The following is a 22,073-nucleotide window of genomic DNA, read 5'->3' on the forward strand; positions in this document are numbered from 1 at the left end:
TTTTTTCAAATCCTCTCAAGGACTTGTATATGTACAGGTGAAACTCGAAAAATTAGAATATCGTGCAAAGTTCATTTATTTCAGTAATCCAACTTAAAAGGTGAAACAAATATTTGAGATAGACTCATTACATGCAAAGCGAGATATTTCAAGCCTTTGTTATAATTTGGATGATTATGGCTTACAGCTTATGAAACCCCAAAGTCTCAATCTCAGGTCCCCTTTGCTCAGGTGGTATGGATTAATTAGCTGACTAGAGTGTGACACTTTGAGCCTAGAATACTAAAGCTTTTCACAAAATTCTAATTTTAAGTTGCATTACTGAAATAAATGGACTTTTGCACGTTATTCTACTTTTTCGAGTTTCACCTGTACTATATGAACTATGGTGCTGATTTTATTTAAAAACAATTGGAGGCTAATATTTGACTTTTATGTGGATTTCGCCAAGAGAAAAGCAGCAAGCTCTTCGTCAGGTCTTCCACCTTGTGAACATATCCCAACACTGGCAGATTTTCGGCCAATCACGAGCGGCGATCTATCATATAGCAAGTCGATCAGCACTCGTTTTGCTCAGTTTACATGGAGCAGTCATCAAGGTACATGACAAAATAATTACTCTGATTCTTCACATACAGTTTCAGTACTGTGGAGTACACGGTTTGCAAAAAATGCCTGAAAAAATATGTAAAATAAAAAAACGAAACGCATCATGTTATTTTGGCAAAATAAAAACGCCAGCAAAAATTCACTTGTACACAGCGACATGTCATGTAATGCTTGTAATGTTTGTGTTGCCATGTCATGCTGCGATGCGACAGTCTCAGAAATTCCAGACATGTCGGATTATGTGTCGCAGATCAGTGCGACTCCATTCACTGTAATGTGGGTTGCTCACAACATGCGACTCGACTGCTTTTTCACAGCAAAATCAAATTTCTAAAATAGTGGTACATGTTTTGGTGTGCTGCATGGTATATCCATAACCCTGGCGTACAGCTGCCTGCATTCTGCCTATGTTCAGTAGCCTTAGCTTTCATTATTGCAGTGTCTGGACCCGCCGTCCATAGCCAAAAAGTCCATTTACCAGGAGTGAGGGTTCCTGCAGTAAATCCGTTGCTCGGTATTTATAGCTGTCGGCCGGCACCAGGATTGAGCTTGTCGCCCACGGCTAGTTTTACATTATTATTTTTTTTTCTTTTGATTACTCCCATTTTTATTGATTGTGGACAAGAGTGGCAAGTTAACAGATGGCTGTCCCGAGGCTTCCATTATTTGACCTTTTTAGTAAATCTGCAATGTCCGAGGCTTAAGGCAGTCACTTGCTGTTCCCGTGAAGCTTTTCAGACTGCATGCAGCAAAGGCTCCCTATTAAAATATAACCCGCTGGCTGTTTTTTTTATTTTTTTTTGGGAACGAGAAGACCGCTGCAAATAACATTTCTAAGAAACCAATGAATAGATGCATGTATCAGGAAAAAAAATGGCTTCTCTTCTGCAGAGATTGCTTTGGCTCCAGCGAATTTCAATGAGCTAAATCTATAGGCGAGGCGACCGCTGTGTTAATTTGCTGCTGGGTGCGTCCATTACATACATTGCGTTACTTAAGGGTGTATTACACTGGCAGATTTCTGCCTGATCGCTAACGAGCGTTTGTATGAATGCCTGGATGGATCATCTGGCAGTGTAATACTGCTGCCGATTGCTTGATGAGCTAGCAAATGCTCGACCATAAGGCAATCCAGAAAGATCATGCTGAAAGATCAGGATTTGCCAGCGGCAGATCGTGCTGTCTAATTATAATCTTCTGCCGGCAAACCACTGGACAGCATATGGACGAGCGATGGCTCCTCCCCATGTTGTGGAGGAGATCACGGCATGTAATAGCAGCGGTCTCTTTTGCTAGCGAGCAGGCGATTGCCGGGAAGGAACGCTTACCTCCTGACAATCGTCCGCCTGGTCGGGGTGTTGAATACACCCTTTAGGCCCTGTTCACATCTCAGTCAAGCAGATCTGGCACAAATGGCGGCTATCTGCACGATAAAAAAATAAAGTTTTTGTTTGGCTGAAACCTGCCATTTGTGCCAGAAAGCGGCCAGATCACCACCGGACCTCATTATAGTCAATAGGGATCTGGTGGTGAACTAGAGGATACGGCAAAATCCAGCAGGCTGTTCTCTGCCGGATCTCCTTGACGGAGATGTGAACGAGGCCGTAACTGGGACTGATCCTGAGTTGCTGACAGTATAAGGCACGGCCACGTGGCGGATTTTCCGCTGCATTTCCCCACCATATTTTTTGCAGATTTTGCTGTGGATTTTACCCTATGCATTGCAAAGGGTGAAATCTGCAGCGGATATTTGCATCATAAATTGACATGCTATATACACTCACCTAAAGAATTATTAGGAACACCTGTTCTATTTCTCATTAATGCAATTATCTAGTCAACCAATCACATGGCAGTTGCTTCAATGCATTTAGGGGGGTGGTCCTGGTCAAGACAATCTCCTGAACTCCAAACTGAATGTCAGAATGGGAAAGAAAGGTGATTTTAGCAATTTTGAGCGTGGCATGGTTGTTGGTGCCAGACAGGCCGGTCTGAGTATTTCACAATCTGCTCAGTTACTGGGATTTTCACGCACAACCATTTCTAGGGTTTACAAAGAATGGTGTGAAAAGGGAAAAACATCCAGTATGCGGCAGTCCTGTGGGCAAAAATGCCTTGTGGATGCTAGAGGTCAGAGGAGAATGGGCCGACTGATTCAAGCTGATAGAAGAGCAACGTTGGCTGAAATAACCACTCGTTACAACCGAGGTATGCAGCAAAGCATTTGTGAAGCCACAACACGCACAACCTTGAGGCGGATGGCCTACAACAGCAGAAGACCCCACCGGGTACCACTCATCTCCACTACAAATAGGAAAAAGAGGCTACAATTTGCACGAGCTCACCAAAATTGGACTGTTGAAGACTGGAAAAATGTTGCCTGGTCTGATGAGTCTCGATTTCTGTTGAGACATTCAAATGGTAGAGTCCGAATTTGGCGTAAACAGAATGAGAACATGTATTCATCCTCTGATGGCTACTTCCAGCAGGATAATGCACCATGTCACAAAGCTCGAATCATTTCAAATTGGTTTCTTGAACATGACAATGAGTTCACTGTACTAAAATGGCCCCACAGTCACCAGATCTCAACCCAATAGAGCATCTTTGGGATGTGGTGGAACGGGAGCTTCGTGCCCTGGATGTGCATCCCTCAAATCTCCAACTACAAGATGCTATCCTATCAATATGGGCCAACATTTCTAAAGAATGCTATCAGCACCTTGTGGAATCAATGCCACGTAGAATGAAGGCAAAAGGGGGTCCAACACCGTATTAGTATGGTGTTCCTAATAATTCTTTAGGTGAGTGTATATTTCCAATCTGCACCGCAAGTTGTTATGCTGCAGATTTTTTGTTGCTGCCTGTGGATGCGATTTTTATGCGAATCCACAGCTTATCGGCTACAGGTGAGGAAACCCTCATAGCTCACGGTTGTCATTGGAAACAGTCTACAAGCCATGTCGACACCATGTTTGGGTATGTTCACACCAAGCAGATCTGCCTGTGACAAATCAGACAGGGTATTTAAAAATTGATCCGCATGAGGATAACCCCATTCAGTGGATTATTTTTTTGTGCGACATCAGCAAGAGTCAGACGTCTTTCACACATCTGTGTCCGTGGTATGTCCGTGATCCATCCATGCTTGTTCCGTGGCTGTGTGATTTTTCAGTCTGTGAGTTATCCATGATTCACGGATGGGGCTGTAGATGCAATGGGACAATATAGCTTTCCCTAAATGATGTTCTGAAGGAGAACTACAAAAAAAGGGGATCAGTCAGCACATCCCAATACACATGTGCACACTGCCATGGCTAGAAACAATGCAACAGGACTCTGCAAATACAAATAAAGTACAATAATGCCATAGTTATAGAAAATATTCTGGCGCTAATGCTACGCTTATTTTGTAAATTTGAGATTCTTGGCAATTTAATTTTGTACAAAATTATTTGGGCCAGTCTGCTGGCATCAAGGCGATCTCTAGAAGACAGGAACCTAAGGCCTCTTTCACACTTGCGTTGTCCGGATCCGGCGTGTACTCCACTTGCCGGAATTACACTCCGGATCCGGAAAAACGCAAGTGTACTGAAAGCATTTGAAGACGGAACCGTCTTCCAAATGCGTTCAGTGTTACTATGGCACCCAGGACGCTATTAAAGTCCTGGTTGCCGTAGTAGTAGTGGGGAGCGGGGGAGCAGTATACTTACCGTCCGTGCGGCTCCCGGGGCGCTCCAGAATGACGTCAGAGCGCCCCATGCGCATGGATGACGTGATCCATGTGATCACATGATCCATGAGCTTGGGGCGCCCTGACGTCACTCTGGAGCGCCCGGGGAGCCGCACGGACGGTAAGTACACTGCTCCCCGCTCCCCACTACACTTTACCATGGCTGCCAGGACTTTAGCGTCCCGGCAGCCATGGTAACCACTCTGAAAAAGCTAAATGTCGGATGCGGCAATGCGCCGAAACGACGTTTAGCTTAAGGCCGGATCCGGATCAATGCCTTTCAATGGGCATTAATTCCGGATCCGGCCTTGCGGCAAGTGTTCCGGATTTTTGGCCGGAGCAAAAAGCGCAGCATGCTGCGGTATTTTCTCCGGCCAAAAAACGTTCCGTTCCGGAACTGAAGACATCCTGATGCATCCTGAACGGATTTCTCTCCATTCAGAATGCATTAGGATAATCCTGATCAGGATTCTTCCGGCATAGAGCCCCGACGACGGAACTCTATGCCGGAAGACAATAACGCAGGTGTGAAAGAGCCCTAACACTAAATCCTACCTGTTATGTGCCATAATGGCCACCATAAAATTCAGAGAGTGCTGATTCTACATTCATGATGGGTTCACTCTGCTTTTTACGATTTTTCATGCCATAACAGCCTCCTTTAAATCCAGGGATGCAGGTACCAGCGTGCATGCTGAGCCCACTCTAATGGAGGCCATTATGGCACCAGAAATGGTAAAAAGCAGAGTGGACCCAGCATGCATTTGGAACCTACACTCCCTGAGTTTTATGGTGGCCATTATGGCACATAACAGGTAGGATTTAGTGTTAGGTTCCCGTCTTATAGAGATCACCTTGACGTTTGGCAGACGGGCCCAAATAATTTTGTACAAAAATGTATTTGCCAAGAATCTCAAACTTACAAAATAAGCGTAGCATTAGCACCAGAATGTTTTCTAGAATTATGGCATTATTGTACTTTGTGTTTTGCAGAGTCCTGTTGCATTCTGAAGGAAAAGCCACGTGCTGGTTGAACCCAGTGCTAATTCAGAAGAATTCTCTGTATTTTTTTTTTTAGTTTGATTTGAGGGGAGGGGTTGCTAATATTGAGCTGCAGTACACTGTGTATATGATGGGACCTTACTACTTATAATAGTAATCCACATAGATTTCCTTTTGGTGTCTGTGTCTTACTCATGATTTCCCTATCTTATCATTTACTAATTTAATATTACTAATATTTGTGGTCCGGAGTGACAATCTGGTTACGCTCTCCATTGCTAGACCTCATGCATATGGCAATATTATGCCACTAAAATGGTCATACTGTGCCTCCAATTTCTGTGCCATAAAACTGTTCCATGTGCCACTGAATGACCTATAAATGAGGCATCCTCACCTTTAAGGGCTCTTTCACACCTGCGTTATTGTCTTCCGGCATAGAGTTCCGTCGTCGGGGCTCTATGCCGGAAGAATCCTGATCAGGATTATCCTAATGCATTCTGAATGGAGAGAAATCCGTTCAGGATGTCTTCAGTTCCGGAACGGAACGTTTTTTGGCCGGAGAAAATACCGCAGCATGCTGCGCTTTTTGCTCCGGCCAAAAATCCGGAACACTTGCCGCAAGGCCGGATCCGGAATTAATGCCCATTGGAAGGCATTGATCCGGATCCGGCCTTAAGCGAAACGTCGTTTCGGCGCATTGCCGGAGCCGACATTTAGCTTTTTCTGAATGGTTACCATGGCTGCCGGGACGCTAAAGTCCTGACAGCCATGGTAAGTGGAGCGGGGAGCGGGGGAGCAGCATACTTACCGTCCGTGCGGCTCCCGGGGCGCTCCAGAATGACGTCAGAGCGCCCCATGCGCATGGATGACGTGATCCATGCGACCACGTGATCCATGCGCTTGGGGCGCCCTGACGTCACTCTGGAGCGCCCGGGGAGCCGCGTCAGGGCGCCCCAAGCGCATGGATCACGTGGTCGCATGGATCACGTCATCCATGCGCATGGGGCGCTCTGACGTCATTCTGGAGCGCCCCGGGAGCCGCACGGACTGTAAGTATACCACTCCCCCGCTCCCCACTCCTACTATGGCAACCAGGACTTTAATAGCGTCCTGGGTGCCATAGTAACACTGAAAGCATTTGGAAGACGGTTCTGTCTTCAAATGCTTTCAGTACACTTGCGTTTTTCCGGATCCGGCGGGCACCTCCGGCAACGGAAGTGCATGCCGGATCCCAACAACGCAAGTGTGAAAGAGGCCTAAGCTGTATTTCTGTAATATGGTGCCTTACGGGAGGGACCATATGGCGGTACTACAAAGATCTCGGCACTATTTTTACTACTGGACAGACTCCCGGGCAGGAATGTGTTCACGTTCCCCAGAAATGACAGCCCCAGTGTGTTCTTCAGGACATGCACATGATGGTCACCGGTAAAGAGATGAGATGATAGTTGAGGGATCATTTCTCTGTGCCTTAGGTATAGTCTAGAGTGGTGGGCAGTCCACGGCGTGATCAGGCATGTAGTCCATGTCACAAATGAGCTAATGTATGTGCCCTGAGGAATTTGGAGGCCATTTTGACCATATTCATTCTGGGGTAGCTTAAAGGGAACCTGTCATGTGGATATTTGATTATAATCTAACTAATTATATACAATCATTAACTACTAAAAAGTACCTTAGATGTGTTCACTTACTGGTGTGACAGATGGTTACCTCATAATATACATACAAAGATGCCGCATGCTAATGAGCTGATTTGAGTCCAGTGTGATGTCATTGAGTCCAGCGTATATTTAATTCAGAGCTATAGCCACTCCCCTGCCCACCTGCTGCTGATTCATATGGAAACAAACTGTCATTCAGCAGCAGGTGGGCGGGGAGAGTCAGGAGCTCATGAATATTCATGACTCATCATCAGCTGGAGCTTTTCAATACAAGATGTTGGCAGATTGACTGGGTCAATTAAAGAAAGTGACCCAGCATTGTGCTAAGAGAATCAGTCACTTATTTATGTTGCCCTTAGTTAGGACACCATAAAACTGGTGACAGATTCCCTTTAAGGACCCAAAAATTTGCAAACTTTTTGGCTTCTAGGCCACTAAAAATTAAGTAGGCCGCTGGGACGAGCTCACTGGCTCCCATATTTCATAGTATTGTGTCCATGTAATTATGACCGCTACGTGTAGAGATAGAGGGTCATGTTTTGTGTAAGCGATTGCCTTGTAAATAAATGGCTTATGATGCTGTAGTTGGAGCAGGTTTAATCCTTGGTGTATGGCCATTTTTCAGTATAATGCCTCCAGTCATGCTGCTGGCTGCACACACGCTGGTGTGGATGCTAGAATTTATGTGCTAATTTTCCTTGGTGCCGCGGGAAAGTGATTTGTGGTCTTAATTGTCATGGCTTTTTTTTTTTTTTTTTTTACTTTGCAAAAAATTGCAGCAGTTTGTTACTGGGGAAATTCTCCCCTGTCATGCTGGACACGGCCGGGCCCATACATTAAATCTTCTAGATATTTTTGTTGAGGATCCTGCTAAGCTGTGAAGTGTCACTTAAAAGGTACCTTGTTGTGTGGCCAGCTAGGATAGGAGGTTAGCAGATCAGAGAGTACCTTTAAAAACATATAGTCAAATACTTTTGGTATCCAAATGCCGTATACCGGATCCGGTGCAAGGAAATCAGAGTATTACATGCCAGCCCTTAAGATTATGTGCCAACTGGAGCAAGATCTCTTCTTAGGCTAATATGGTGGGATCCCGAGCAGGGACAGATGGAGATGCAGATGCAAATTGACTGCCGTCTCCAAGGACATCTATGGGAGTTACCGGGATAGCTGAGCCAGCAACTGGCCAACAAAGGACCCCTGTTTTTCCTGAGATGTAGGGGTCCCAGAGGTGCAAGAAAATGCTGGGCCCTATAGCTAGCTTTTTAAAGTGTCCATCAAATGGCATTCAGTAGCAAAGGTCGCAGGCTTCTTCCTGCTTGTGGCCCAAAAAGTTCTATGATGTCATCACATCACACTGAGAGGACACCCAACTAAAATTGTAATGGCCCAATCCTGTTATGGCTCCGGCACAACAGCTGTGGTAAAACTACAACTCCCAAGATGCACACTTGCTTGGCTGTTTTTAGAACTCCATAGAAATTAATAGAGCAAGCTGGGAGTTGTAGTTTCACCACAGCTGGAGTGCCGGAGGTTAGCCATCACTGGGCCCTAATCGGTTGGCCTGGGTAGGTAGTGTGGTGAGCTTTTAGGGCCCAAAGGTGGTGAGAGCACCTATGGAAACCCGCTCTATAGTGGTATATGAAGAATAAACTGCAGGGTATGTGGTCCCTCTAGTAGCCAGAGCACCATTGTCCTGTTCCTTATCTGACCTGCTAGGAAAGTCGTCCCTCACGTTGCTGCCCCAGTGATCCCACTAATAAATAGCGCTATGCCAATTTTGCCGACCACACCAGTGCCCAGGGCAGAGACGGGCGGGTGAGTAGATGTTATCACTGTGAGGATGGGTCTGTTCTAGCTCTTCAGCTTTTGAACTACCTTTCATGTGGTGCTCAAGTGGATTCCTGTGGCATAGCGGATCAATAACTTTGTGGTAATGCACTGTGGATATGTAGGGCCCATGGCTTTAGATGTGGAGGGACAGTTGACTAGTGGGTGTAGCGTAATGTGCCCTACTGTGTTATTGGGGAATAGGATGCAAACTGGACATATCCCATGTATGAGTCTCCTAGAACTTGTAATAATACAGTGTGAACACTGCACAGCTCTGATTTTGCCTCAAACTTCTTTGCATTTTAAACTGTTTTTGCTTGCTGTCAGTGAATGAAAATATCCTTGTTTACATTCAGAACCAAAAAAAAAACTATCCTGACATAGTGCTGCTCACATGTGCAGGGCTTTTGAAGCGAATGGCAGCTGAGCTGCAGTAACCCGGTACGGCCACAACACTTTGAACTGCGCTGTGCTTCCTGTTTCATTTAAAGTGCTCCAGAGGCTCCATGGGACAGCTGATCAAAGGGGACACGGGGTATTGGGTGCCCACTGATCAGATATTGATGACCTATCCTAAGGATAGAAGAAAAAACAGCCGGCACTCCGTGTGTGTAATGAGCGGTGCGCACGTCCAGGGTCGGCATCCCATAAATCAAATCAAAAACAAAGAAGACTGGCACTCGCTGTATTGGATGCAATTCTTATCCTTTTAATGCGCACATGGAGGTACAAAATGACGCGATTCGACTCAAACACGAGTCTTTGTCAGCTGCTTGACAAAGACTCGTGTTTGAGTCGAAACGCGTCATTTTGTACCTCCATTTGTGCGAGTGCCAGTCTTCTTTGTTTTATCCTAAGGATAGGTCACAAATATCAGTCAGAAAACCCCTTTGAAGGGGTTTTCTAGGCTCCTGTTTTGTACTGATGACCACTCCTTAGGACAGGCCATCAGTATCTGATTGGTGGGGATCCCACACTCGGGACCCCCGCCAATCAACAATTTGAGGAGGCCGCGGTGCTCCATACAGCTTACCAAGCGCAGGCCGTACATTGTATAGTGGCTGTGCTTGGTATCACAATGCCTAGGCCACGTGACCGATGAGCGTGCCATCATTGGCCTAGGGTAAGCTGCTTCTCAAACAGCAGATCAACAGGGGTCCCAGATGTCAGACCCCCACTGATGGGGGATAGGTTATCAGAATAAAACAATTGGAAAATCCCATTAACAATAGATGACAGTTGCATCTTATCTACTCCCCCTCCCTGTACAATGACTCCTGCTCAGGTCACAGAGCATGTATAGAAAACTCCCATAGAAGAGACTGGTAAAGGAAGTGGGAGGAGTTGGGGTGCACTGATTAGCTTGGGCCGTCCCTCAGTGCATGTAACTGCTCATTTGCATATGGAAGAAGTACTTTTTCTCCAGAATGAAGCAATCACTAAGGTCTCATGCACATGAACGTGTGCTGGCCAGGCCCACGACCGCAAATTTTGGTCTGCAATGCACGGACATTCACTTGAATAGGGTCCACGATCTGCATCCGACGAGCTACACCGCAACATATCATCGAGATTGCGGACCCTTTCAAGTGTTTGCGGTCTGCAATATGGGCACGGCTGGTGCATGAGCCCTAAGTGAAAGGTATCATTGCGTAAAGCTAGTCCTACAAGGCATTGTGTCAGGATGCAGCCTCCGGTGACCACCACCTGTCAGAGCACACATGCAGGTTACTGTGGGCGGTGCGCCAGGTGTATGGCAGTATGGAACAGGAGCTCGCCATCATGCACAGATTCCATACGTTTTCCTCTGCTATGAGGGTTCGTCCCAGCGCTGTTTTTTCTTCCTGTCAGTAAGTGATCTTATTAAAGTGTTGGACGTGAGAGTCTAATTGTGCGAGGCATCAGACGTGTCACAATCCACCAGTAGTCTCTCACTCGCGTTTCACGCTCACCGTTTTCATAGCGGCGCAGCACTCCAGAGACTGTCACCGCCGTACAGCAGCTTCTGGAGGTGTTGCAGCGCCCTGATTAACTCTTCACTCATTCCAAGCTTCCTCTTCAGGAATGACTCATAGCAGTACGGGAACTCTAGCTGTGCCCCTCATATGGACTGCTAGGGTACTGGCTAAATGCCAAAAGAATTCACATCTTCAATAATCTACATCTATAACAGATGTTCCTGAGCTAAAAATTCCATCCGTGGCCCCTCGAGAAGATCACGCAGCTTGATTTCCAATGGCTGACCAGACCAGTTTTTGCACCTGGTGGGGGATGTATATCCGCATAGCTTAGCAAATTAAATCAACACTCTGGCTCAAGAAAAAAAAAATCACATTAACTGTAAAATTAACAGAACGTTTACACGGTCCCCTCCTTTTTATCTGCAGATATGCCAGTTCTCGGGCTCCTCTTCTGTCCTCCAAGATGGCCACATAGCGTCTCAGGCTCCCTGATGCAGACTGTGCATTTGGAAGTCCAAGTCTTGACCAGCCCTGCTCTTGGATTGGCAGGAACTGCTCACATGAGCAATGCCGACCAATCCAAGGGCAGCAGGAAATGTCTTGGACCACCAAATACACAGTGTGCATCAGGTAGTCTGAGAAGCCGTGCATCCATCTTGGATGACAGAAGAGGAGCCTGGGATTTTGGTGAATGTGCACCTGAAAAGATTCAAAGGAGGGCACCAGGTAAGTCTTCTACTTGTTACTCAGGTAGTGTGAAATTCTTTCTTGAACTGGAGGATGCCTTTTAAATCTGGCCATACAAATTAGACTACCAGTATAGGGGACCTCCTAACCCTACCCTGACAGCAGCTTGAAGCTTCATGCACACAACCGTATTTATTTTCCGGATCCGATCCGGCTTTTTGGCGGTTTGGATGTGGACTCATTCATTTCAATTTCACCATGTGCTGTCCACATCCATATGTCCACCCTGCAAAATCTGTCTCTCTCAGCAGCTGCTGCGCCCTCTGCACTTTGTCAGGGCCAGGCAGTGTAAACGTGATCACACCTGGTCCTGTCTATCAAAGTGCAGAGGACACGGCAGTTGCAGAGAGAGCGGAGCCTCTAGGTGTAACAGCAACGCCCCCGTTGCTCATAGAGGCTCATTTGCATATGTTAAAAAATAATTTGAGCACATATGAACATGGGACCAACACAGATGTCTCCATGTCAAGCGCACATGTAACAGGTCAGCCAGTTTCATAGGGACAAATCTGCTGACAGATGGTCTTTAAAATACACTCTGATGCAGAAGTTCAGAGCTGAACCTGGACATCCCTCCATTTTCTCCAGTTAATGCTCCAATGCTCTCCTTTGCCCTGCGCTAAATCGCGCAGGGCAAAGGCATTTTTTGGAGATCTGGTGACGTATCGGGGCTCTCCATGGGGCTGCCAGGAACCCCGGTGACGACACTGGCACTGATGGGCGGGATTTAGCACTGCCCTAGCCAGTAAAACGGCTAGGGCAGAGCTAAAGCCCGCCCATCAGAGCCGGTGATGTCACTGAACACTCTGCCGGGCGGAAGTTTCCATCCGGCAGTGTGTTATTAAAAACAAAAGAGCCTGTGCCCTGCACGATCTAGCGCAGGGCAAGGGAGCGCATCGGAGCATGCGATGCTCAGGGGTGCTGCCTGGGTGAAAATAAGGGTATGTCCGGGTTCAGCTCTGATCCCGGACAACCCCTTTAAAGAATCTGTAATGCTTATGTAAGCTATAATGTGCAGTCACATGACTGGCGAAGCTGCTTGTTTATTATTGGTGGTTGCAAATAGCACTAACATGTTCTGTAGCGCTCAGGGCTGTGGAGTCGGTAGATAAATACTCAGACTCCTCAGTTTTTGGTACTTCCGACTCCGACTCCTCTGTATTTAATATGCAAATGTACACTGCTCAAAAAAATAAAGGGAACACAAAAATAACACATCCTAGATCTGAATTAATTGAATATTCTTCTGAAATACTTTGTTCTTTACATAGTTGAATGTGCTGGCAACAAAATCACACAAAAATAAAAAAATTGAAATCAAATTTTTCAACCCATGGAGGTCTGGATTTGGAGTCACACTCAAAAATAAAGTGGAAAAACACACTACAGGCTGATCCAACTTTGATGTAATGTCCTTAAAACAAGTCAAAATGAGGCTCAGTAGTGTGTGTGGCTTCCACGTGCCTGTATGACCTCCCTACAACGCCTGTGCATGCTCCTGATGAGGTGGCGGACGGTCTCCTGAGGGATCTCCTCCCAGACCTGGACTAAAGCATCTGCCAACTCCTGGACAGTCTGTGGTGCAACGTGACGTTGGTGGATAGAGCGAGACATGATGTCCCAGATGTGCTCAATTGGATTCAGGTCTGGGGAACGGGCAGGCCAGTCCATAGCATCAATGCCTTCGTCTTGCAGGAACTGCTGACACACTCCAGCCACATGAGGTCTAGCATTGTCTTGCATTAGGAGGAACCCAGGGCCAACCGCACCAGCATATGGTCTCACAAGGGGTCTCAGGATCTCATCTCTGTACCTAATGGCAGTCAGGCTACCTCTGGCGAGCACATGGAGGGCTGTGCGGCCCTCCAAAGAAATGCCACCCCACACCATTACTGACGCAATGCCAAACTGGTCATGCTGGAGGATGTTGCAGGCAGCAGAACGTTCTCCACGGCGTCTCAAAGACTCTGTCACATCTGTCACATGTGCTCAGTGTGAACCTGATTTCATCTGTGAAGAGCACAGGGTGCCAGTGGCGAATTTGCCAATCTTGGTGTTCTCTGGCAAATGCCAAATGTCCTGCACGGTGTTGGGCTGTAAGCACAACCCCCACCTGTGGATGTCGGGCCCTCATATCACCCTCATGGAGTCTGTTTCTGACCGTTTGAGCAGACACATGCACATTTGTGGCCTGCTGGAGGTCATTTTGCAGGGCTCTGGCAGTGCTCCTCCTGTTCCTCCTTGCACAAAGGTGGAGGTAGCGGTCCTGCTGCTGGGTTGTTGCCCTCCTACAGCCTCCTTCACGTCTCCTGATGTACTGGCCTGTCTCCTGGTAGCGCCTCCATGCTCTGGACACTACGCTGACAGACACAGCAAACCTTCTTGCCACAGCTCGCATTGATGTGCCATCCTGGATAAGCTGCACTACCTGAGCCACTTGTGTGGGTTGTAGACTCCGTCTCATGCTACCACTATACCACTAGAGTGAAAGCACCGCCAGCATTCAAAAGTGACCAAAACATCAGCCAGGAAGCATAGGAACTGAGAAGTGCTCTGTGGTCACCACCTGCAGAACCACTCCTTTATTGGGGGTGTCTTGCGAATTGCCTATAATTTCCACCTGTTGTCTATCCCATTTGCACAACAGCATGTGAAATTGATTGTCATTCAGTGTTGCTTCCTAAGTGGACAGTTTGATTTCACAGAAGTGTGACTGACTTGGAGTTACATTGTGTTGTTTAAGTGTTCCCTTTATTTTTTTGAGCAGTGTATAATTTGTCACTAGAAATCGACCTATTGCTTAAAACACTTTTTTATGTTAAACATGTTTATTTTTTTATTCTTGGTGAGTTTTAAATTTTTTCCCCATGTCACTATATTTAAATAAAGTATATATAATCCTGCTATTTTCACACTGCTTTTACAGGGAGTGCAGAATTATTAGGCAAGTTGTATTTTTGAGGATTAATTTTATTATTGAACAACAACCATGTTCTCAATGAACCCAAAAAACTCATTAATATCAAAGCTGAATATTTTTGGAAGTAGTTTTTAGTTTGTTTTTAGTTTTAGCTATTTTAGGGGGATATCTGTGTGTGCAGGTGACTATTACTGTGCATAATTATTAGGCAACTTAACAAAAAACAAATATATACCCATTTCAATTATTTATTTTTACTAGTGAAACCAATATAACATCTCAACATTCACAAATATACATTTCTGACATTCAAAAACAAAACAAAAACAAATCAGTGACCAATATAGCCACCTTTCTTTGCAAGGACACTCAAAAGCCTGCCATCCATGGATTCTGTCAGTGTTTTGATCTGTTCACCATCAACATTGCGTGCAGCAGCAACCACAGCCTCCCAGACACTGTTCAGAGAGGTGTACTGTTTTCCCTCCTTATAAATCTCACATTTGATGATGGACCACAGGTTCTCAATGGGGTTCAGATCAGGTGAACAAGGAGGCCATGTCATTAGATTTTCTTCTTTTATACCCTTTCTTGCCAGCCACGCTGTGGAGTACTTGGACGCGTGTGATGGAGCATTGTCCTGCATGAAAATCATGTTTTTCTAGAAGGATGCAGACTTCTTCCTGTACCACTGCTTGAAGAAGGTGTCTTCCAGAAACTGGCAGTAGGACTGGGAGTTGAGCTTGACTCCATCCTCAACCCGAAAAGGCCCCACAAGCTCATCTTTGATGATACCAGCTAGGGCTGCACGATATGGGAATTTTGTGCGATTGCCATTAGGGCCCTAAAAATTGCGATAACGATGTGCGATGCGATATTTTAAGGGAATTGTGCTAGAGGTCTATTTGCTTGGATTTTCCCATAAGAGCTGCTGACGCGGCTGGGTATGACATAGTTATGGGGTATCTGTGGATGGCGCTGTTATGTGGGGGATCTGTGGATGACGCTGTTATGTGGGGGATCTGTGGATGACGCTGTTATGTGGGGGATCTGTGGATGACGCTGTTATGTGGGGGATCTGTGGAGGACGCTGTTATGTGGGGGATCTGTGGAGGACGCTGTTATGTGGGGGATCTGCGGAGGACGCTGTTATGTGGGGGATCTGCGGATGACGCTGTTATGTGGGGGATCTGTGGATGACGCACTGTTATGTGGGGGATCTGTGGATGGCGCTGTTATGTGGGAGATCTGTGGAGGTGTAGATCTGTGGATGATGCTGTTATGGGGGATTTGTGGAGGACGCTGTTATGTGGGAGATCTGTGGAGGTGTAGATCTGTGGATGATGCTGTTATGGGGGATTTGTGGAGGACGCTGTTATGTGGGAGATCTGTGGAGGTGTAGATCTGTGGATGATGCTGTTATGGGGGACCTGCGGAGGACGCTGTTATGGGGGACCTGCGGAGGACGCTGTTATGGGGGACCTGCGGAGGGCGCTGTTATGGGGGACCTGCGGAGGGCACTGTTATGGTGGACCTGCGGAGGGCACTGTTATGGTGGACCTGCGGAGGGCACTGTTATGGGGGACCTGCGGAGGGCACTGTTATGGGGGATGTGTGCTATGACACACATATAGCATCTTATGCTGGTCCCCCTCATGGCCCCATGTGTCCCTTCATGTGTTAACTCTCCTATTCATAAAATGTCCAGCCTCTGTACTTTCACTATGAATGCACTCACACTGCAGAGAGCGGCAGAGAGCGAGCCGGCCGGCGCGTGACTGACGTCACTGGCACGCTCCTCCCACTTAATTCAGGAAGCAGGAGCGTGACTAAGTGACGTCAGTCCCGCGCCGGCCGGCTGCCTCGCTCGCTCCCGCTCGTCGCTGCAGTGCATGCATTCATTGTGAAAGTAAGTACAGAGGCTGTAATAGGACAGAGGACTTTTTTTTATCAATAGGGGCCCCTTCATATATAATAATTGCGGCATTTTCGGCTCGGCCGAATCGCCAAACCGCATTTGCCGATTATCGCGATTCGATTACTTTTGCGATATATCGTGCAGCCCTAATACCAGCCCAAACCAGTACTCCACCTCCACCTTGCTGGCGTCTGAGTCGGACTGGAGCTCTCTGCCCTTTACCAATCCAGCCACGGGCCCATCCATCTGGCCCATCAAGACTCACTCTCATTTCATCAGTCCATAAAACCTTAGAAAAATCAGTCTTGAGATATTTCTTGGCCCAGTCTTGACGTTTCAGCTTGTGTGTCTTGTTCAGTGGTGGTCGTCTTTCAGCCTTTCTTACCTTGGCCATGTCTCTGAGTATTGCACACCTTGTGCTTTTGGGCACTCCAGTGATGTTGCAGCTCTGAAATATGGCCAAACTGGTGGCATCTTGGCAGCTGCACGCTTGACTTTTCTCAGTTCATGGGCAGTTATTTTGCGCCTTGGTTTTTCCACACGCTTCTTGCGACCCTGTTGACTATTTTGAATGAAACGCTTGATTGTTCGATGATCACGCTTCAGAAGCTTTGCAATTTTAAGAGTGCTGCATCCCTCTGCAAGATATCTCACTATTTTTGACTTTTCTGAGCCTGTCAAGTCCTTCTTTTTGCCATTTTGCCAAAGGAAAGGAAGTTGCCTAATAATTATGCACACCTAATATAGGGTGTTGATGTCATTAGACCACACCCCTTCTCATTACAGAGATGCACATCACCTAATATGCTTAATTGGTAGTAGGCTTTCGAGCCTATACAGCTTGGAGTAAGACAACATGCATAAAGAGGATGATGTGGTCAAAATACTCATTTGCCTAATAATTCTGTACACAGTGTAGACCTTATAGTAGGTAATGACCTTTTCTGTACAGATAATTTTTCAGTAGCTATTATCACCACAGCAATATATATTGTCCCTAGGGCCCATGTAGCTGCCCTCAAAAGACAGAAAGTCTTAACATATTTGAGGCCTAGTGGCCAGTGTGAAAATTGCAGGGTTATATACAGATTTAAAAAATATAGCGACATGGAGAAAAATTTAAGAAACTCGCCAAGGATTAAAAAAAAAAAAAAGTTTAACAAAAAACGTGATTTAAACAATAGGTTGTTTTCTGATGACAATGTCCCAAAGCAGAACATCCCCTTTAAATCTCAAAACCTTAGCCCGGATTTTAGTATTTGCATAGTGTCAAGTACAGACAGTGTTGTCACGATCATTCATTTAACTGGGTCTTGCCTCTTTTTCAGGGTAAGGAACCTTTACAAGAAGGAGCGATGTCTGTGGCCAATGACGAGGACATCCCCCAGGTGGAGAGGAAGACGGTCACCGATTTCTGCTACTTGCTGGATAAGTCTAAGCAGCTCTTCAATGGCCTGAGGTAGGTGTCCGTCGAGCAGCCAGGGGGACAGATTGTGTTTTATTGAGAATCGATCAGTCTGCATTGTGGGCAGAGGTTACCTTGCCTGAGCCGCTGGTGTTTTGTTTTTTTCTCTCTCCTATCCCGGTTTGCTTTGTCCCATATATCCCATGACTCACCAGGCCGGCTTTCCTGCAGATGTCTATTAAGCGATCGCAGCTTTCTACGACGGGCACAGAGGGAGCACTTCACAGATTGAATTGAATTAAACACATCTCAGCTGAAAATGCATTTCCGACATAGTCACCACATGGCTGCTTAGGAGGCCGAGCGTTTGGTTCCCATTAAAGCCACGCAGCATGGAAAATATCATGTGGGGTTTGGAAGTTTTTATTTAACATTTGCATTGTGGTTTAGGTGCAGTAGAGGGTGACCGGAGACGGCGATTGTAACTCCAGGAACTCTGCTCCCAAGCTGAACCATGTCCCAATACATATTTTAGGGTTCCTTCAAATTTAAAGGGTACAGGTCATCCCTGTCATGAGTCATGTGGGCGGTGCAGAAGCCTTATAGAGTTATCTCTGTAAGCACGCCTTCTGTTTATTGATGGATATCCTGATGACGTCAGTGCTAGCGGATGTCAGTAAGTGAGGAGCAGGAATACTCAAAGGTGGTTATCCGAAGTCTAACACATGCCCCTCATATATACCCCCGCTCCCCAGCACCCGCGTCGCTCCTGATCCCTGCACAGCTGCCGCTGCATCTCCCCGTCCCGTGGATCAATACACACGGAGGGGATGTGTGGCATCCAGTAATAGGCCGTGACTGGGACGAGCCTCCCTAGCGTCATTTCCCATCGCCAGATGTTTTTATCCGGATGATGGGGAGATGCAGCTGCGAACATGCAGGGATCAGGAGCTGGGATGTGGGGTAAGTATAATCGTTATGAGGGGCGTGGGCATTAGGGGCACGTGTTAGACTTTGGATAACCCCTTTAAAGGCTATGTGCACCTTCTGGGTATTTTTTATGATTTCATTTTACTCATTTTGGGCTAAAAAAAATATATAAATATAAATATATATATATATATATATATATATATATATATATATATATACATACAGTGGGGGAAATAATTATTTGACCCCTCACTGATTTTGTAAGTTTGTCCAATGACAAAGAAATGAAAAGTCTCAGAACAGTATCATTTCAATGGTAGGTTTATTGTAACAGTGGCAGATAGCACATCAAAAGGAAAATCGAAAAAATAACTTTAAATAAAAGATAGCAACTGATTTGCATTTCATTGAGTGAAATAAGTATTTGAACCCCTACCAACCATTAAGAGTTCTGGCTCCCACAGAGTGGTTAGACACTTCTACTCAATTAGTCACCCTCATTAAGGACACCTGTCTTAACTAGTCACCTGTATAAAAGACACCTGTCCACAGAATCAATCAATCAAGCAGACTCCAAACTCTCCAACATGGGAAAGACCAAAGAGCTGTCCAAGGATGTCAGAGACAAAATTGTAGACCTGCACAAGGCTGGAATGGGCTACAAAACCATTAGCAAGAAGCTGGGAGAGAAGGTGACAACTGTTGGTGCGATTGTTCGAAAATGGAAGGAGCACAAAATGACCATCAATCGACCTCGCTCTGGGGCTCCACGCAAGATCTCACCTCGTGGGGTGTCAATGGTTCTGAGAAAGGTGAAAAAGCATCCTAGAACTACACGGGAGGAGTTAGTTAATGACCTCAAATTAGCAGGGACCACAGTCACCAAGAAAACCATTGGAAACACATTACACCGCAATGGATTAAAATCCTGCAGGGCTCGCAAGGTCCCCCTGCTCAGGAAGGCACATGTGCAGGCCCGTCTGAAGTTTGCCAATAAACACCTGAATGATTCAGAGAGTGACTGGGAGAAGGTGCTGTGGTCTGATGAGACCAAAATAGAGCTCTTTGGCATTAACTCAACTCGCTGTGTTTGGAGGAAGAAAAATGCTGCCTATGACCCCCAAAACACCGTCCCCACCGTCAAGCATGGGGGTGGAAACATTTTGCTTTGGGGGTGTTTTTCTGCTAAGGGCACAGGACAACTTATTCGCATAAACGGGAAAATGGACGGAGCCATGTATCGTGAAATCCTGAGCGACAACCTCCTTCCCTCTGCCAGGAAACTGAAAATGGGTCGTGGATGGGTGTTCCAGCACGACAATGACCCAAAACATACAGCAAAGGCAACAAAGGAGTGGCTCAAGAAGAAGCACATTAAGGTCATGGAGTGGCCTAGTCAGTCTCCGGACCTTAATCCAATCGAAAACCTATAGAGGGAGCTCAAGCTCAGAGTTGCACAGAGACAGCCTCGAAACCTTAGGGATTTAGAGATGATCTGCAAAGAGGAGTGGACCAACATTCCTCCTAAAATGTGCGCAAACTTGGTCATCAATTACAAGAAACGTTTGACCTCTGTGCTTGCAAACAAGGGTTTTTCCACCAAGTATTAAGTCTTTTTTTGTTAGAGGGTTCAAATACTTATTTCACTCAATGAAATGCAAATCAGTTGCTATCTTTTATTTAAAGTTATTTTTTCGATTTTCCTTTTGATGTGCTATCTGCCACTGTTACAATAAACCTACCATTGAAATGATACTGTTCTGAGACTTTTCATTTCTTTGTCATTGGACAAACTTACAAAATCAGTGAGGGGTCAAATAATTATTTCCCCCACTGTATGTATATATATATATATATATATATATATATATATATATATATATATATATATATATATATATATATAATATTATATTATATTATATTATAATATAATATTATTTTTTTAAAAAATTTTTTAATTGGTCTGTTAAAAATGCACAGCTGTTTCTGAGATACAGGGTTAAAAATCAGACTGTTTTTTACGGTTTTCTTTAAATCCCATCATCCCAACTCGTGTAGCTTTTATTGCTGATCTCCTGCCATCATAAACACTTATTTAAGCCATATTCTTATGAGTTTCATAGGAATTGAGATATCATAAGTGTTTAAGAAGTCAGGAGATGAGAGATAAGAGCTATACATGAGCTGTCAGATGACAGGATGTCAAAAACAGAAAAAGACAGCCTGCTAACAGGCTGATTTTTTTTTTAACCCTGTATCTCAGAAACGGCTGAACATTTTAATGGAGACCTATTGAAGAAAAAGGATTTTTACTGCAAAATAAGTAAAATGCAATCATAAAGTCTTGAAGGTGTCCATAGTTTTTAAAGGGATGACTCGAGGCCCACAGGACTCCAGCGATTGCATTTGCATGCCTTACCCTCCAGTTTTAGATTAAACTTTTTGATCAAAGGGATACCTATAGAATGTAACAGGGGCATGGTTGTAGTGTATCTGTCCTACCATCCCATCCAGTTAGTGGGATACCCAAACAGCTGATGACCAATTCCATTTAAAGGAAACCTCTTAGGTGAGTTATCCTGCCCAGTTTGAGACCAGTATTTGAGGCATCATCTGGTGATCGTTTGTCTCCTTACTCGTGTCCATCACAATAAAGAAAAAGAAAAAAACTCTTGAAAGCGATATTCAAATAGCCTGACTTATACTAATACATATTGTGAATTTTCTTGTTTCGATGGCACAAATATTGCCTATAGTGCTACTATATGGTGTCTCTGGAAAACTAACCTGTCGGGTGATTTGGGCTGCCTGCCACAGGATATGATTTGGGGAGAGGTGCTGAGCTGAGCCATATATAGATTTATATGATTTTAAGCAGGTTTTCTCAGGAATAAGCATAATAAATCCTGACAGGACTCCTAGAAGAGACAGTAAGAGTCCTGATTTTCCCGCCCACACAGGGTAATTCTCGACCTTCTGTGTACAAACACAGGAAAAGCTGTCAGTTACCCTGTGTGGCCAGGACTCTTACAGTCTCTCCTAGGAGTCCTGTCAGGATTTAAGGTGGCCATACAGATTTAGATGTATGTTGTCAAAACCCATCAATTTGGGTGGGGCAAACCTTTGCCAGCGAAGTGTCTTATTTGCATATGTTTGGGCAGAGAGGTTTTTTTCACTGCACTTGGGATCATCCAACGGAGCAGTAACATTTAGGTTTTTGTTTGTTTTTGTTCCGCAATGGAAGCCAAATGCAGTGGTATGACATACGGTTACATAGATCAGTTTGCCATATTACCCTACCAAGTTATCATGGTACACAAGGCATACGGCTCTGCTACAGTA

At 45.5% G+C, this 22,073-nt stretch overlaps 1 protein-coding gene across 1 annotated transcript in view; it reads left to right on the forward strand.

Moving 5' to 3' along the window:
* Positions 1–22,073, forward strand: part of SCAI (suppressor of cancer cell invasion) — a 173,119-nt gene that overhangs the window by 49,941 nt on the left and 101,105 nt on the right. Inside the window, exon 2 of the mRNA XM_040442135.1 lies at positions 17,719–17,849. Coding sequence (XP_040298069.1) covers positions 17,746–17,849 — 104 coding nt within the window. The 5' untranslated portion in view covers positions 17,719–17,745. The remainder of the gene's footprint in view (positions 1–17,718; positions 17,850–22,073) is intronic.

The sequence above is a fragment of the Bufo bufo genome, chromosome 8 (assembly GCF_905171765.1).
Source record: "Bufo bufo chromosome 8, aBufBuf1.1, whole genome shotgun sequence".
In the NCBI taxonomy this organism is placed as follows: domain Eukaryota; kingdom Metazoa; phylum Chordata; class Amphibia; order Anura; family Bufonidae; genus Bufo; species Bufo bufo.